Source organism: Salmo salar, chromosome ssa12 (genome assembly GCF_905237065.1).
Source record: "Salmo salar chromosome ssa12, Ssal_v3.1, whole genome shotgun sequence".
Taxonomy (NCBI): Eukaryota; Metazoa; Chordata; class Actinopteri; order Salmoniformes; family Salmonidae; genus Salmo; species Salmo salar.
In genome coordinates this window covers 26,313,864-26,333,026 of record NC_059453.1, presented here as the reverse complement: position 1 = coordinate 26,333,026, position 19,163 = coordinate 26,313,864, and the positions used below count along the sequence as shown (strand labels likewise).

Here is a 19,163-nt window from a genome sequence, read left to right as displayed (position 1 = left end):
CAAGCCAGGACGATCCAGTCATGTGCCTGACTAGTACTAATGACTAGGATGAGTTGTTTTGTAATAAACAGGATGTGGGAAGGTACAGAAATGAGTTTGAGAGCAATGGAAGGTACAATATTCCACAGACTAGAGGGGACTTATTTACACTACATAATAAGTAGTTAGAAGTGATTTACTCTATATATATATATATATATCAAGTCAAGCTGAGGTAAGTACAAAGTGTGGAAGTGAGTGTGTTTTTTCAGAAAAAATGGATTTTCTTCCTCTTGGCACTGATTGTGTCGTTCCATTCACACTCTCCATACAACAGTCCCTCTTCCTTTCTTTCTTTCCTTCCACCTAATCTCATCCCTCTCTTTCTATCCCGTGCCATTGTTAGATAAGGCCTGTGCCCTGTTGTTAGATAGGGCCTGTCCACTTCTTAGGTGAAGTGAGAGAAAAATCTATCTTTCAATTCTGGCCTCACGTAACCCAAACTGAACTACTGATGAGGAACGATAGAGAAAAGACAGAGACAAAGAAGGAGATAGAAAGAGAAATTAAGAAAGAGAGATTACTGACCATTTTGAATTCCGTACCTTCTCCGCTATGCAATCTGGTTTCAGAGCTGGTCATGGGTGCACCTCAGCCACGCTCAAGGTCCTAAACGACATCATAGCCACCATCGATAAGAGACATTACTGTGCAGCCGTATTCATTGACCTGGCCAAGGCTTTCGACTCTGTCAATCACCACATTCTTATTGGCAGACTCGACAGCCTTGGTTTCTCAAATGATTGCCTCGCCTGGTTTACCAACTACTTCTCTGATAGAGTTCAGTGTGTCAAATCGGAGGGCCTGTTGTCTGGACCTCTGGCAGTCTCTATGGGTGTGCCACAGGGTTCAATTCTCAGGCCGACTCTCTTCTCTGTATACATCAATGATAATGCTCTTGCTGCTGGTGATTCTCTGATCCACCTCTACGCAGACGACACCATTCTGTATACTTCTGGCCCCTCTTTGGACACTGTGTTAACTAACCTCCAGATGAGCTTCAATGCCATACAACTCTCCTTCCGTGGCCTCCAACTTCTCTTAAAAGCAGGTAAAACTAAATGCATGCTATTCAATCGATCACTGCCCGCACCTGCTCACCCGTCCAGCATCACTACTCTGGACGGCTCTGACTTAGAATACGTAGACAACTACAAATACCTGGGTGTCTGGTTAGACTGTAAACTCTCCTTCCAGACTCACATTAAGCATCTCCAATCCAAAATTAAATCTAGAATCGGCTTCCTATATTGCAACAAAGCATCCTTCACACATGCTGCCAAACACACCCTCGTAAAACTGACAATCCTGCTGATTCTCGACTTCGGTGATGTCATCTATAAAATAGCCCCCAACACTCTACTCAACAAACTGGATGCAGTCTATCACAGTGCCATCCGTTTTGTCACCAAAGCCCCATACACTACCCACCATTGCGACCTGTTCGCTCTCGTTGGTTGGCCCTCGCTTCATACTCGTCTCCAAACCCACTGGCTACAGGTTATCTACAGGTCTCTGCTAGGTAAAGCCCCACCTTATCTCAGCTCACTGGTCACCATAGCAGCACCTACTCGTAGCATGCGCTCCAGCGGGTATATCTCACTGGTCACCCCCAAAGCCAATTCCTCCTTTGGCTGCCTTTCCTTCCAGTTCTCTGCTGCCAATGACTGGAACGAACTGCAAAAATCTCTGAAGCAGGAGACTCATATCTCCTCACTAGCTTTAAGCACCAGCTGTCAGAGCAGCTCACAGATCACTGCACCTGTACATAGCCCATCTGTAAACAGCCCATCTATCTACCTACCTCATCCCCATACTGTATTTATTTATTTATCTTGCTCCTTTGCACCCCAGTATCTCTACTTGCATGTTCATCTTCTGCACATCTACCATTCCAGTGTTTAATTGCTATATTGTAATTACTTCGCCACCATGGCCTATTTATTGCCTTATCTTACCTCATTTGCACTCACTGTATATAGACTTTTTGTTTTCTTTTGTTCTACTGTATTATTGACTGTATGTTTTGTTTATTCCATGTGTACCTCTGTGTTGTTGTATGTGTCGAATTGCTACGCTTTATCTTGGCCAGGTCGCAGTTGCAAATGAGAACTTGTTCTCAACTAGCCTACCTGGTTAAATAAAGGTTAAATAAAAAAAATTAAAAAAAGAGAGAGAGGTAACTTCCACAAATCTGTGAACAATCTGAGAGACAAGGCAAGAAGGGCCTTCTATGCCATCAAAAGGAACATAAAATTCGACACACCAATTAGGATCTGGCTAAAAATACTTCATACAGTTATAGAACGCATTGCCCTTTATGGTTGTGAGGTCTGGGGTCCACTCACCAACCAAGAATTCACAAATTGAGACTCTGCATGCAGAATTCTGCAAAAATATCCTCTGTGTAAAACGTAAAACACCAAATAATGCATGCAGAGCAGAATTAGGCCAATACCCGCTAATTCTCAAAATCCAGAAAAAAGGCGTTAAATTCTACAACCACCTAAAAGGAAGCGATTCCCAGACCTTCCATAACAAAGCCATCACATACAGAGAGATGAACCTGGAGAAGAGTCCCCTAAGCAAGCTGGTCCTTTGGCTCTGTTCACAAACCCAAACAGATACCACAGAGCCCCAGGACAGCAACACAATTAGACCCAACCAAATTATGAGAAAACAAAAAGATAATCACTTGACACATTGGAAAGAATGAACAAAAAAACAGAGCAAACTAGAATGCTATTTGGCCCTAAACAGAGAGTACACAGTGGCAGAATACCTGACCACTGTGACTGACCCAAAATTAAGGAAAGCTTTGACCATGTACAGACCTTGCTATTGAGAAAGGCCACTATAGGTAGACTTGGCTCTCAAGAGAAGACAGGGAATGTGCACACTGGCCACAAAATGAGGTGGAAACTGAGCTGCACTTCCTAAACTCCTGCCAAATGTATGACCATATTAGAGACATATATTTCCCTCAGATTACACAGATCCACAAAGAATTTTTAAAAAAATCCAATTGTGATAAACTCCCATATGTACTGGGTGAAATACCACAGTGTGCCATCACAGCAGCAAGATTTGTGACCTGTTGCCACAAGAAAAGGGCAACCTGTGAAGAACAAACACCAATGTAAATACAACCCATATTTATGTTTATTTATTTTCCCTTTTGTACTGTAACTATTTGCACATTGTTGCAAAACTGTAAATAGACATAATTTGACATTTGAAACGTCTTTATGATTTTGGAACTTTTGTGAGTGTAATGTTAACAGTTAATTTTTTATTGTTTATTTCACTTATGTTTATTATCTATTTCACTTGCTTTGGCAATGTAAACATATGTTTCCCATGCCCGCTAATAATAAACCCCTTAAATTGAGAGAAAGAGCGATAAATAAAGCAGAAAGAAAGCGAGGAAAGCGAGAGAGCCAGAGTGAGAAAGCAAGAGAGAGAGAGCGAACAAGAGAAGAGGGAGAGAGTGATAGAGAGAGAGTGATAAATAAAAGAGGAAGAAAGCGAGAGAGCGAGAGAAAGCGAGAGAGAGAGCGCGAGAGATAAATAAAAGAGAAAGAATGCGAGAGAGCGAGAGAGAGCGAGAGAGAGAGAGAGAGAAAGTGAGAGAAAGCGAGAGAGCGTGAGAGAGAGAGAGACATAAATAAAAGAGAAAGAAAGACAGAGAGAAGAGATGAGAGAGGAGAGGAGAGAGAATTAAAGAAAGAAAGAGACTACTCTGCCCTGTCAAAAATGACCAACCCTTTCATTGAAGCTAAGAAATTGGGGGGAAATAATCCAAATGATTAAGTAGGAGATGGTTCCCTGTTGTGAGATTCTAGTATCATTTGAAATGAATAGTCTCTCTATTACCAGTTAATAGCTTCTTCTCTGCATTGGCGACACACACACACACACAGGCACACACACACAAAGACTACAGTGGGCACCCACTAGCACTAATATATATACTGTTACCAGTGCCTTAATGCATTCATAAACTCACTGAGTTAGAAAACACATTACAGTGTACTCTAAATGCAATTAAGGGTTGTATTACCGTGCTCATTCAACCGCTACACTATGGTCCTGTGTCACCAATACACAAAACCCCTAACCTTAAAGAGAGCTCAGAAGTCAAAGGTCATGGGATATTATCCATGACCTTTCTACACGTGTACACGTGTACAGAGTGCTATTCTACACGTGTACACTATTCTACACGTGTACAGAGTGCTAACTACTTAGTGGTCCCGTGTGGCTCAGTTGGTAGAGCATGGTGTTTGCAACGCCAGGGTTGTGGGTTCGATTCCCATGGGGGACCAGTACGGAGAAAAAAATGTATGAAATGTATGCATTCACTACTGTAAGTCGCTCTGGATAAGAGCGTCTGCTAAATGACTAAAATGTAAATGTACTTCTGGTGCTTTTGTCTACCTACACGGCTTGGAATGCTCCACCCTCACAGTAGTTGGTCATTTTGGAGGACGCATTCATCCAAAGCAACTTACAGTGAGCACACAGTCCGCGCATGTGGCCCGAGCTGGAACTGAACCCACAACCTTGGCCTTCTCCACACCACACTGTAACCATCTAAGCCATCGGGACAAAATCAACTAGCTCCCGTCCTCTAAAACCATTAAGTCTGCTGTTGTGAATAACAGTGGTGCAGCTTCTGCCTGTGGATATAGAGAGGTGCTGCCCATTCAGGGAGGGATGGAACAGACAAATGAAAGAGACGGAGAGATGAAAGACAGACGTTTCCAGTGTATATCCTTTCTCCTGGCATAAGGGCTTAGTTAATAGTTAATAACGTCCCCTTGTGTGAGGGTATTAAGAGAAGACCAACGGTTGTTGCCAATGCTAGTCTCTCTGACTACAGCCCTGTGTCTCAGCTTTGAGGTGGAAGCTTTGCCCTTAATTAACCACATATCTAGGATCAGAGAATCATATCCCTAACAGCTAATCTTCAGGAGGATTTAAAGAAACATCTGACCCTGGACTTGTGGTTAGGGGCAACTTGACCTACTCTTGTGTCTATCAACGACATTAAGAGATCCTCAAAGCCAGCTATATTTACAGTTGCATAGCCAGATGTGCTAGACTGAAAACTAGTCATTATTAGCCTATATCAAGGTTTTAACAGGTCTCTCTTGCAAAAAACATTGTATGTCAGTGAGACAAACCTGTATAAATAAAGGTTGAATAAATAAATAAATGCATTTGGTTGTGAATGCTGCTTTCTTTGACAACACAATAAACTATAGCCTTAGTCTAGGGGACATTTGGCCTCTCCACCTAGTCTGAGGACCTCTGCCCTTCTCAATCAGAAAAGCTAACAAAATCAATCTTTCTGTTGGTGACTGAGTGGTTCTGTGTGAAACCATCCACAACCCATTAGAGGCCATTAGCTCCCAAGCAGCAATTTGAACCCCTCGTGTGTGTGTGTGTGTGTGTGTGTGTGTGTGTGTGTGTGTGTGTGTGTGTGTGTGTGTGTGTGTGTGTGTGTGTGTGTGTGTGTGTGTGTGTGTGTGTGTGTGTGTGCGTGTGTGCACGTGTGTGCGTGCGGTGTATGTGTGCTCACCTATATCTCCTCATAGCCTACATTTCAGCAGTGGAACCAAGATACAAACTTCCTCAGTCAACCCTGTTTATTATTCTACCTTTATTACGCATTGGGAGTAATCACTTCCAAGGGGGAGGCTATATTCCATTGCACCCACTGGGTATCAATGGGACCTTTGAGGGTAGGAACCTTCCTCCCCTGATTGAAACATAATTTCCTGTCAGGCTGCACACTAAGGCTATTGAGATCAACCCAAGTCTTTCTCTATGTATGGCTCTTTCATATTGACCAGAATGACCAGGAGACCCCAAGACCTATGCTGCTACTCTGCCTATCAGCTTGCAAAGAGCAGGGGTGTAGAGAGTGTATGTACACACACACACACACACACACACACACACACACACACACACACACACACACACACACACACACACACACACACACACACACACACACACACTCTGCTCAACCTGCAGGGTTTTTACTGCAGCAGCCCAGCTCCCATTCCAAAGAAAATACAGGCCTAGACGGAAGGGTAGTTTTGGCATGTTAAACATAAGAGTCATGTAAGCTTATATGTGAAACACTCCAACAGTCACCACACACACACGCACACACACACACACACACACACACACACACACACACACACACACACACACACACACACACACACACACACACACACACATCACCTGAGAGTCCCCCAGCAGGCCACTATAAAACATGCTACAGTACATTAAATTACTATATAACAGCCTGTCAGCTCCTTGACGTTTTGGGGCCAAGGCAGAGATGAGTGTGTGTGTCCTGTGTGTGTCCTGTGTGTGTGTGTGTGTGTGTGTGTGTGTGTGTGTGTGTGTGTGTGTGTGTGTGTGTGTGTGTGTGTGTGTGTGTGTGTGTGTGTGTGTGTGTGTTGTAGCACTACTGCGTCTCTGAGGCTACAAGAGATACAGACCATACCTCTGCCCCACTCCCAGACCAATTACTAAAACTCACATTGATTCATTGACTCAACCATGTGTGGAGAATAGTAGTGCAGACATGTTTTTACAGAATAATCCCTCACAACGCTTGGAGTATAATCTAAAAAAAAAGGGACAGTGAAAGCATACCATTTTGAGATAGAAAAATAGAAGTTCTGATCTGCTATGATTCTGTCTCAATAACACCAGATGTTTGGATAGAAATACATATATCCACTGAAGAGCGTAGGAGAGGACAGGAGAGAGTCAATATTACCTGAAGGTCAAAGAATTTGCTGTATCTCCTGTAGATTATGTGGGAGGTGTTGTCAGAGTATGTGACATTGATGAGATACACCTGCAATGAGAGAAAGCGCATGGTTAACACTGTGGACCCGACACACGGCATTACCAAGGCAACAACCCCGGCACTTCAAAGGTCAATGACACGCACATATATCTGTCAAGATGTAATAGCGGGTTAACATAATGGTGATCTCCTTCACCTTCTCTACACACTGACCCTCTGCACTTCCTGCCCCAGATAGCGAATTACAATTACAACAGCCATTCCCATTCAAGTGGATGGGGCTTTGTCTGAGGCTCTTTGTTCCTTCCAGTAACTATATTTATATCATAGATGACATATAGAAACCGAACGTTATGTTCCAGAACCGGAAGGTTGGTAATGTAATTGATGCTGATATCATCTGCGCTTTAATCTAACATAGGGAAACATAGGAAAGATATCAAGGAGTCTGGAAAATTCCCGTAAGAGAGGTCAGTCAGGAGGGTTGAATGGGTTGGACCTCAGGTTTATGATGGATATCTACAGAGGAAGTGTTGTGCCAATATCTGGTGAAATGGCTATTTGAAGTCACAAAATAGCAAGCAGAAAACATAACTTTGAAACTTGACTGTTAAAATCAAGGCTAACTGCTACTGAACATAGCCTTTCACAGTTCTAATATGCTATAGTACTGAGGACATTGAGGTTAAGACACAAACCTAAACCATTGGCCCTTTGGCTTCATTGTTCTCAGCCCAATCTCTACTACAAAGACACACAATTTGTTTAAGTTCATAGAGTTTCCATATACTTCATAAACATTAAGCACGTCAAACATGTTCACATCTGGTGTTTACTCAAATTCAGGGCAAAGATTGCTATCAAAAACAGCCATTGTCAAATAATTGACAATCAAATAAGATTTTGTCAGCCATCCAAATAGGCTAAATGAAGCTACAGCACTGTGTAGGCCTATGGTTGCACTTTGAGAACTAAATGTCGTCGACTTGTCAATATAGGAACAATTCACCTCATGAAATATCGCCATCTTCACTATGCCTATAGATGAAAATCACCTCATGATATGTTGGCCATTGAAAATCAAGTTCCCTTTATGATGTGTAAGACACAGGCGTTTCCCTAATCCCCTGGTCTACTAGCACAGCTAACCCTCGTCCTAATACATCTTACACACTGGTCCCTGCAGCAACCTGCCAAGAACAGTCATAACAGCTAGCCTTAGATGAATTAGCCCAAACAAAAGAGACCTGACGTAAGAGAATCAGCCACTTGAAACAAAATACTCTCCCAAGAACAAAGCTCTGTGTTAAAAGGCCTTGTTGATGCTGGAATGAGACCAGCTATTGCTGGCTAGCTTCCAACGCTAGTATTTTCACAAATCTCACCCATGGAAATGTTACGCTAACATCCAAGCCACTGAAATTATGTCATGCTAATGCTAAGCTAATGACATGATAGTGACTCCATAGGGTTAGTGTCAACGGCTTGGTTTGATTTGTATTGTGTTAGCGAGTAGCGGCTCCAGCACTAGCCTTTTCACTCCCATGGAAATGTTATGCTAAAATCAAAGCCACTGGAAGTCTGTTATGTTATGCTAATGACCTGTTAGCGACTCCTATGGCAATGTCCACTTGAAGCCTGTCATGCTATGCTATGCTAGCTAATGATGTGTTAGTGACTCCATAGGACTTCACCTTTTCAATGGCTTGGCTTGATTTGTATTGCTGCTGCCAAAGTCAGTGGTACTGGAGGGTTGGTGAATTTAGTTACTGGAGTCTTTACAGAGTCTGTAGTCAGACAGTTAAGTTATTCTGTAAGGACTTCACATGTTGTGTTCCACCTTCAGTGAAGTAGGCTATCCTTTATCAGAAACACGATACATCACCAAACATTAAAACATATTTTTACAGCTCAAGGCCGAACAAGAAACTACGTAATGAATCAAAACGGAAAGCCAAAACTAAGGGAGGTTAGATGAATGAAGAAAGTGGTAGTGCATAGCAATCCACATAGACTTTATCTGACACCATTTCCCTTGGAGGGTCTGGAAGAGCTGCATGGTATGTGTGTGTGTGCCTAACACCCCACAAGTGTGTGTGTGTGTGTGTGTGTGTGTGTGTGTGTGTGTGTGTGTGTGTGTGTGTGTGTGTGTGTGTGTGTGTGTGTGTGTGTGTGTGTGTGTGTGTGTGTGTGTGTGTGTGTGTGTGTGTGTGTGTTTGTGTGTGTGTGTACGCCTCAAGCAAGTGTGTGTGGGTTTGCCCTGACTTCCAGAGAGTGGGTGTGTTGTTCTATAAATGCTTTTGACCTGAACGGCATGTTGTCATCCTCCCTCCTCCACCACCCGATGCCACTTGGCCGCTTAATTTGACCGTGGAGCAAAACCTCTCTGGGATGTGCCAACAGAGGGCGGGAGGGAGGGAGGGGAGGGAGGGAGACACGAACTTAGTTAAAACGATCCCATCCCAACCAGCAGAACAGATGGATCTGGCCTCATAGGAACCACAATGAAAAACAGAACTAGTCTATCCACACCACACACAACCCACGCCCAAAATATCAAGCTTAAACCTAATGCCCTCGTCCAACCTAAAATAGACTATATCATCCCTCAGGGAGTGAATAGGATCGAATGTGAGTTAACAGCCTAGTACAGCCCATCACTACCTGAAAGCAAAACAAACCTATACTGTAGGTGTCACCTCAATTATATTTCTGGATTGACATAGGATCGACTGTGAAGAATAGTGCTGTTTGACAGCTTGAAAAGTTTTTTTTTTCAATCGACTCTCAGATGAGGGTAAAAAAATTCCAGCAACATTTTAAAATAGCATGTAGATGTGTTGCAGGTTGACTCATGGTTCAAGTACAGCCAGTCGTGAGCGCCTGATGGTTCACACAGCCAAAACACTCTGAATCATTATTTTAGGGGACCAAACACACACACACACACACACACACATAAAGTTACCCACTAATTGTCAGTTAGAGGGAGTTAGATTTCTAATGTTACACAGGTTTAACACATTTGAACAACACAGAGTTATAAGAGTGAGTTGTCTTCACAGCAACAGGTGTGCTGATGGAATCCCAGATGGTGTGTAGTCAAGTGTTGCTGCACCGTTCAAATCAAGATAAAATCCTGGCCTTGCCATACGGTTAAACATTCTTGAATAGTATGCATGTCTGGGCAAATCAAACAATGTTGCAATTTCAAAACAGAAAACAAAAGAGACAATGTAGACAAAACAAAAAGTTGACAACATTTATAAATAAGTTTATATATTACCTTTACTGCATAACACCCTCTATTCTACTATACTGTAGTTCCTTGGTGTCCACATAACCAACAAACTAACATGTTCCAAGCACACCAAGACAGTCATGAAGAGGGCACGACAAAACCAACTGCACCATCGAGAGCATTCTGACGGGTTGCATCACCACCTGGTATGGCAACTGCTCGGCCTTCGACCAAGGCACTACAGAGGGTAGTGCGTACGGTCCAGTACATCACTGGGCCCAAGCTTCCTGCGATCCAGGACCTCTATACCAGGCGGTGTCAGAGGAAGGCCCTAATATTGTCAAAGACCCCAGCCACCCTAGTCATAGACTGTTCTCTCGGCTACCACACGGCAAGCGGTACCGGAGCGCCAAGTCTAGGTCCAAGAGGCTTCTAAACAGCTTCTTCCCCAAGCCATAAGACTCACGAACATCTAAACAAATGGCTACCCAGACTATTTGCAATGCCCCCCCTTTTATGCTGCTGCTACTCTCTGTTATTATCTATGCATAGTCACTTGAATAACTCTACCTATATGTACATATTACCTCAATTACCTTGACTAACCGGTACCCCCTTTATATAGCCTTGCTATTATTATTTTACAGCTGCTCTTTAATTATTTGTTACTTTTATTTATTTATTTTTTGTATTTTTCTTAAAACTGCATTGTTGGTTAAGGGCTTGTAAGTAAGCATTTCACTGTAAGGTCTACACCTGTTGTATTCGGTGCATGTGACAAATAAAAATGTATTTGATTTGTACTTACAGTACACAGAGAACCCAGATTTAACACCATTAAACATTTCCTTCACTCTTGGCAATCCAGTCGTAAACCTGTACTGGCTGGCACGCTAGGCCTAGCTTCTAAAGATCAGCTGTTACCATCAGACCCACTTCTTGGTTTGGCAACCGGAACATTTAACAGATAGATTGGTGGGGGAGATTTATGGAAACAATGGGCCCAACCTAAATCATAAATAACTGTAGCAGACTACATAATATATCATATAAATAGGAGGTATAGGTAATTAGTTTGGATATAAATGGTGATTCAGTTCATTACTGTTATTTTAAGTATTTATAATAGTTTATTACAATATAATTACATGTATTACTCTCTGGATACCCTGTGACATCAGCAACCAAAGGAAATACAGCAACGATATATTCAATTCTGTCTATTCAATTTTTATTCTATTCTATTCTTCTGCACTCATTTCAACAGCCAAATGGTTTTGATTAGAGGTCGACCGATTATGATTTTTCAACGCCGATACCGATACCGATTATTTGGGGACCAAAAAAGCCGATGCCAATTAATCGGCCGATTTAAATAAAAAAAATGTAATAATGACAATTACAACAATACTGAATGAACACTTATTTTAACTTAATATAATACATCAATAAAATCAATTTAGCCTCAAATAAATAATGAAACATGTTCAATTTGGTTTAAGTAATGCAAAAACAAACTGTTGGAGAAGAAAGTAAAAGTGCAATATGTGCCATGTAAGAAAGCTAACGTTTAAGTTCCTTGCTCAGAACGTGAGAACATATGAAAGCTGGTGGTTCCTTTTAACATGAGTCTTCAATATTCCCAGTTAAGAAGTTTTAGGTTGTAGTTATTATATGAATTATAGGATGATTTCTCTCTATACGATTTGTATTTCATATACCTTTGACTATTGGATGTTCTTATAGGCACTTTAGTATTGCCAGTGTAACAGTATAGCTTCCGTCCCTCTCCTCGCTCCTACCTGGGCTCGAACCAGGAACACATCAACAACAGCCACCCTCGAAGCAGCGTTACCCATGCAGAGCAAGGAGAACAACTACTTCAAGTCTGAGAGCGAGTGACGTTTGAAACGCTATTAGCACGCACCCGGCTAACTAGCTAGCCATTTCACATCGGTTACACCGGCCTAATCTTGGGAGTTGATAGGCTTGAAGTTATAAACAGCTGTCACGCCCTGACCTTAGAGAGACGGTTATTTTCCTCCAGTTTGGTTAGGTCAGGGTGTGATGTGGGGTGGGCAATCTAGTTGGTCTATTTCTTTGTGTTGAGCCGAGTATGGTTCCTAATCAGAGGCAGCTGTCTATCGTTGTCTCTGATTAGGAATCATACTTAGGCAGCCCTTTTTCCCACCTTCAGTTGTGGGATCTTGTTTCTGAGTTGTGCCTGTGAGCACACCATTACTTCACAGTTAGTTTGTGTCTGTATTTGTTTTGGTGAGTTTAATTTATTGAAACATGTGGAACTCTACGCACGCTGTGCCCTGGTCTACTCATTACAACGACGATCGTGACAACAGCGCAATGCTTGAAGCATTGCGAAGAGCTGCTGGCAAAAAGCTCGAAAGTGCTGTTTGAATGAATGCTTACGAGTCAGCTGGTGCCTACCACCGCTCAGTCAGACTGCTCTTAAAAGCATAGACTTAATTTTAACATAATAACACAGAGAAATACGAGCCTTAGGTCATTAATATGGTCGAATCCGGAAACTATCATCTCGAAAACAAAACGTTTTTTCTTTCAGTGAAATACTGAACCGTTCTGTATTTTATCTAACGGGTGGCATCCCTAAGTCTAAATATTCCTGTTACATTGCACAACCTTCAATGTTATGTCATAATTACATAAAATTCTGGCAAATTAGTTCGCAACGAGCCAGGCCGCCCAAACTGTTGCATACACCCTGACTCTGCATGCAATGAACGCAAGAGAAGTGACACAATTTCACCTGGTTAATATTGCCTGCTAACCTGGATTTTGTTTTAGCTAAATATGCAGGTTTAAAAATATATACTTGTGTATTGATTTTAAGAAAGACATTGATGTTTATGGTTAGGTACACGTTGGAGCAATGACAGTCCTTTTTCGCGAATGCGCACCGCATCGATTATATGCAACGCAGGACAGGCTAGATGAACTAGTAATATCATCAACCATGTGTAGTTAACTAGTGATTATGATTGATTGATTGATTGATTGTTTTTTATAAGATAAGTTTAATGCTAGCTAGCAACTTACCTTGGCTTCTTACTGCATTCGCGTAACAGGCAGGCTCCTCGTGGAGTGCAATGTAAAGCAGGTGGTTAGAGCGTTGGACTAGTTAACCGTAAGGTTGCAAGATTGAATCCCCAAGCTGACAAGGTAAAAATCTGTCGTTCTGCCCCTGAACAAGGCAGTTAACCCACCGTTCCTAGGCCGTCATTGAAAATAAGAATGTGTTCTTAACTGACTTGCCTAGTTAAATAAAGGTGTAAAAAAAAAATATATATAATAAATAATAATAATAATAATAAAATAAAAAAATGGGCAAATCGGTGTCCAAAAATACCGATTACCGATTGTTATGAAAACTTGAAATCGGCCCTAATTAATCGGACATTCCGATTAATCGGTTGACCTCTAGTTTTGATGATACATTCAAAAACAAAGAGGGAAAGTACATGCATGGACAAATACAAATGAATCAAGTTTGTGTCCCAGACACCCAGTGTCCAAGATCTAGCAAGAGAAATCCCTTGTTCGTCATCATCTCTTGCCGTGATGCAATTGGTTTTAGCTTGGGAGACAAAAGTCTCATTCATGTCCGGCATTTCGGAGAAAGATGAATAAGAGCAAATTGGATCTCTGATTATTTCCATGAACCAACCATGAATCATAGGCTACACGGCTATGATTAGCTTAGTTATTGTTTGACAGCTTTTATTCAGCTTTTCACAAATTACTCACCTTTTCCCACCACATGTAGTGACTAGCAACCACAATGTAAGACTCTGAATAAACCAAACTACAATAGTTTATCTCTACGAATGGAGAAAATGACTTACTGTCTCTGTAGAACCCTTGTGTTTCCCAGTTTAAGAGTGAGGAAGGCTGAGCAGAGGGCTTGGTAGAGCATAGACTGTGGGCCTAGCCAAAAAATGACACCGAACCCTGCCTAAAACACTATACTTAACCTAACGTATGAAACAGAAAGGCATTACATACTGCTAGCCAGATGACTTTTATATGGATTATGCGTGGGGATTGAATGAAGTACAAGGACGGAAAACCTATTCGCTTGAGAATAGATCTAAAGGGAAATCTACTTTCCATAGTAACCAGAACTAAGCTAATAGAGACAGATTTATTAAACGAACAGGTGAAAAGAGGTTACGGACGACAAGACAGCTTGAAGACCTGCGCATGTGTGTCTGTGGCACCTTAACTGGGGAGGCTGGGCTCATGGTAACAGCATAAATGGACTGGTATCGAACTCATCAAGCACATGAGTAGAGGAGATCCACACAAGTAGAAGACAGGAGGCTGCTGAGGGCGTCTCATAATGTCTGGAATGGAGTGAATGGAATGGTATCTCGTTCTGTTTCATTCACTCCATTCCAGAAATTATTATAAGCCTCACTCAGCAGCTTCCTGTGGTCCATGTGTGTGTGTATCTCCTCTACTCATTCACCAGGTCATACTGTACCAAGAGAACAAAAACAACCAGCCTGCCATCTAAGTCTAACTTTAACTAGATCAAGGGCTTTGGTTTGGCAGTGGCTCTATGGTGGAAAACCCCTTTAATACAGGTTTGCATAAGCTCTGCCAATATACTGCCCTTGATCGCCCACCAACCCAACCACCCCTCCTAAAACTGTGGTCACTTCCAGTTTTCACGTCCTTCGCCTCTCTCTACCTTCTTTACCCAGGGCATAGGAAGTGCAGGCCTCCTTTCTCTCTCTCTTCCTCTCCCTAACCACACTCTTAGAAAAAAGGTGCCATCTAGAACCTAAAAGGGTTCTTCAGCTGTCCCCATAGGATAACCCTTTGAAGAAGCCTTTTTGGTTCCAGATAGAACCCTTTTGGTTCCATGTAAATCTCTTTGTGGTTCCATGTAGAACCCTTTCCACAGAAGGTTCTAAATGGCACCCAAAAGGGTTCTATCTGGTACCAAAAAGGGTTCTCCTATGGGGACAGCCGAAGAACCCTTTTGGAACCCTTTTTTCTAAGAGTGCAGCAGCCAACGGGAAACAGAAAGTGCAGGCCTGGACCAGGCAAACAGAAGTTTTTCTGAGAGGGATAAGGAAAAAGCGGGAAAGTGTCCATTCAGCTGTCATTTCCTCCTCTCTCTCTCCCCTTATCTCTCTCAATCTCTGCTTTCAGTCTTGTCATGTACAGTAGAACGATTCACATAGAGTTGTTCATTGTATCCTGTTTTAATCAGTACAGCTCGGTTACACAATCCTAGAGGCCTCACTTTGAAATCGCCACATTGCTAGACTACACACACAGTGAGGTACAGTTGCAGTATACTGTATGACCAATTTCTTACGGTAAGGGCAATGACTACCATTGCAAGCCCCACATATTGCCCACACATGTTGTCCGTCTTCGCATCGTGATTCCTGAATGTGTCGACATACAGAAAAAACATGGAGCCAGAGGCAATGTTTCATGTGGTTTACTGGATATCAAAAGAATGGGATGTGCTACAGTACATATGTTATATTGTAAAAAAAAAAAATACTAAAATAACTGGTTGTACATGTTGGTGATGATTAAGACGTGTTGCCTAATACACATCCCATCTTGTAATAATCTGTTAGTTTTATAGTAATCATGAAGACTTAGGCTGAAGAAGACTTTCCACTGTTCCAGACAAATAAAGTTCTCCAAAGTGACTAGACAACATCTGTCTGTTGTTGAGACATTCAGCAACATGTGTTCAGGGCTCCAGTAATAACATCCAGTAATCCCTCCTTTCTATTTGATTTATTTAACATTTATTTAACCAGGCAAGTCAATTAATGACACATCCTTATTTATACTGAACAAAATTATAAACACAAAACGCAACAATTTCAAAGATTTTACTGTGTTACAGTTCATATAAGGAAATCAGTCAATTGAAATAAATGCATTATGCCCTAATCTATGGATTTCATATAACTGGGAATACAGATATGCATTTGTTGGTCACAGACACCTTAACAAAAACTGGGGGCATGGATCAGAAAACCAGTTAGTATCTGGTGTGACAACCATTAGCCTCATGCAGCGCAACACATCTGCTTGCATAGAGTTTATCAGGCTGTTGATTGTGGCCTGTGGAACGTTGTCTTCAATGGCTGTGCGAAATTGCTGGATATTGGTAGAACTGGAACACGCTGTTGTATTCATCCTTCCAGAGCATCCCGAACATGCTCAATGGGTGGCATGTCTGCTGATGCAGGCTATGGAAGAACTGGGACATTTACAGCTTTGTTTCAGAACATTCAATTCTCCGGCAAGAGCTATGGTGGACATACCTGCAGTCAGCATGCCAATTGCACGCTCCCTCAAAACATGAGACATCTGTGGCATTGTGTTGTGTAACAAAACTGCACATTTCAGAATGGACTTTTATTGTCCCCAGCACAAGGTGCACCTGTGTAATAATCATGCTGTTTAATCAGCTTCTTGATATGCCACACCTGTCAGGTGGATGGATTATCTTGGCAAAGCAGAAATGCTCTCTAACAGGGATGTAAACACATTTGTGCACAACATTTTAGAGAAATAAGCTTTTTGTGTTCATGGACTTTTCTGGGATCTTTTATTTCGGCTCACGAAACATGGGACAAACCCTTTACACATTGCGTTTATATTTTTGGTCAGTATACAATGACGGCCTGAAGAGGCAGAACGCTTCATGTGGGGACAGGGGATAAAAAATGGTTCAAGACTATGTAATAGAAAACGGACAACACAGACAGAAGGCACTGGCAACAGCACAAATACAACAGCAAACAAACAGTAGACGTACGCGTGTGTGATTCAAAACCACATGCTTCCTTACAAGGCAACGCAAACTAGTGACATCGGGTGACAATTCAAAACAACTACAGCAACTACTCTCAACAACCTGTTCATCTATTTGTCCTTTGAACTCCTCCAGGGACACCAGGTCCTGTGGTTTTAGGTTGGCTTGGAGGGAATTCAAGTTCGGGGGGATGGGTAGCGAAAGGACCTTTTTCCACGCTCTGTTCAAATTTTATGAACTGTTTGCATAAAACAAGATTGAGATGTGAGCTTGTATGAGTTCTCATTTCGAGCTAGAAGAGAGGATAGATAAAATGGCACACACAATAAAATGTAACGCACACACACACACTCCTTCACCATACACACACTTCCAAGGCCTCTTGTTCAGTGACGGGGCGAGCATGTGTGAACAGAGTACAATGACTTCACTGACAACAGACGTCAGCGCAGCACCCTGACTCACACACATACAGACACCACTCTTTCCTGCTGGACCCTATCGTCGTCAAACTGAGGAAAACAATGGGCCAAGCCTAAAGCCCAGCCTAATAAAAACCCTTGAATGTGATTCTCTCAGTGAGCAGTAACCATTCGAAAACAGAGACCTTTTCACTCAGGTCATCATTCTGTTTTTGATGGCTCAATAAATATTTGAGTAGGAAACAACCCCCTGAAGGCCTGTTTTATGATGCTAAACAACAACTAGCACTGCTGGTTCTGACTAAAGGGATGTCCAAAAGGTTTCCAAATGTTGTTGGGTTTATTGAGTAGCGGTGGCTTCATTTGAAAAGCGAATACTGCTGGATCGCTAGCAGCTCTTTAAACACTCATCTCACCTGAACAAGAAAGAAGCGGTGTTGTAATATTTTCTGTGTCTAAGCAGATGTGTCCCCCTGGGTCAAATGACCACTTCACCCCTGACAAAGACTTGTGTCTCATTCTCTCTCTCTCTCTCTCTCTCTCTCTCACTCTGTTCTCATAGGATAAGCGTTTCCAGAGTGTTGAGATTGGTGGAGGGACAGAATCTTTCTCCATCTCACTTCTCTCTCTCTCTCTCTCTCACACACATACACACCAGCACATATTTCTCTCAGTCTCTCTCTCACACACACACACGCACACACACACACACACACACACACACACACACACACACACACACACACACACACACACACACACACACACACACACACACACACACACACACACACACACACACACACACACACACACACACACACACACACACACACACACACACACAGTGAGACACAGTCTGGGGATTACTCCCTCCAGTTTCTTCTCACAGTGACTAGCTAGTGGTGATCCCAGGGGCATGGTTGCAACGGAAACTAGGCCAGAGAGAGGCCCATGAGACTGCACAGCCCCAAAACACAACTGAACACAACACTAGCCTGGGAATCACCAGCAACAACTAACAACATGCAATACATGTAACACGTCTAATGGTTGAGTAGGTCTATGTGGATCTGATGGCTGTTGGTGCATGATGTTCCTTGCAGGTTAGGTAAAATATATGGTCTGTAAGCTACGACATCCCAAAAGCCTGCATGTGTGTAAATCTTAAAGAGATATTGATGTATAAGCACACTACAGGGAAATTCTGAAAATATAATATATTTGCCTGAGTACATGATTTCTTCAACAGCAACATGGAGTGTTTCAGTTGACAACATCTAGTATGATCATATTTAATGAGATTGATAATAACTTGTTTGTTAGCTATGTATAGAGTCCCACGCGTCTGGAGTGTAATGAGATATTGATTCGTATGCCTGCTGTAGACAAAGTTCAAAAATATCCCTTTCCCAAGAGTACAGTAAGCTGCCTTGAGGGACCCATAGGTAGACTACAGTAGCTCTGTGTTCAATTGTACAACACCGAGGATGACTACTGAACTAATAGATGAGTTTATGATCAACATTTAAGGGTAGTCTATCCAATCACTCACTTTGGCTAATGCCTGCATGATTCTAGACAGGAAGTATTGTACTAACAGTGAATCCGTCTCATTAAATTTGTTTTAGCTTGAATTGGCAATAAACTATGTCAGGTCTTGTGATTTATAATATAAGCCATTTGGCAAATGCTTTTATCCAAAGCGACTTACAGTCATGCGTGCCTACATTTTACAAACGGGTGGACCCGGGAATCAAACCCACAACTCTGGCG

At 42.2% G+C, this 19,163-nt stretch overlaps 1 protein-coding gene across 4 annotated transcripts in view; it reads right to left on the bottom strand.

Annotated features, from left to right (window-relative positions):
- The window catches only part of LOC106564693 (SH3 and PX domain-containing protein 2A), a 114,809-nt gene that overhangs the window by 94,465 nt on the left and 1,181 nt on the right, over positions 1-19,163 (bottom strand). For all 4 annotated transcript variants that reach the window (XM_045691189.1, XM_045691190.1, XM_045691191.1 and 1 more), the window contains one exon: positions 6,854-6,934. In XM_045691189.1, coding sequence (XP_045547145.1) covers positions 6,854-6,934 — 81 coding nt within the window. The remainder of the gene's footprint in view (positions 1-6,853; positions 6,935-19,163) is intronic.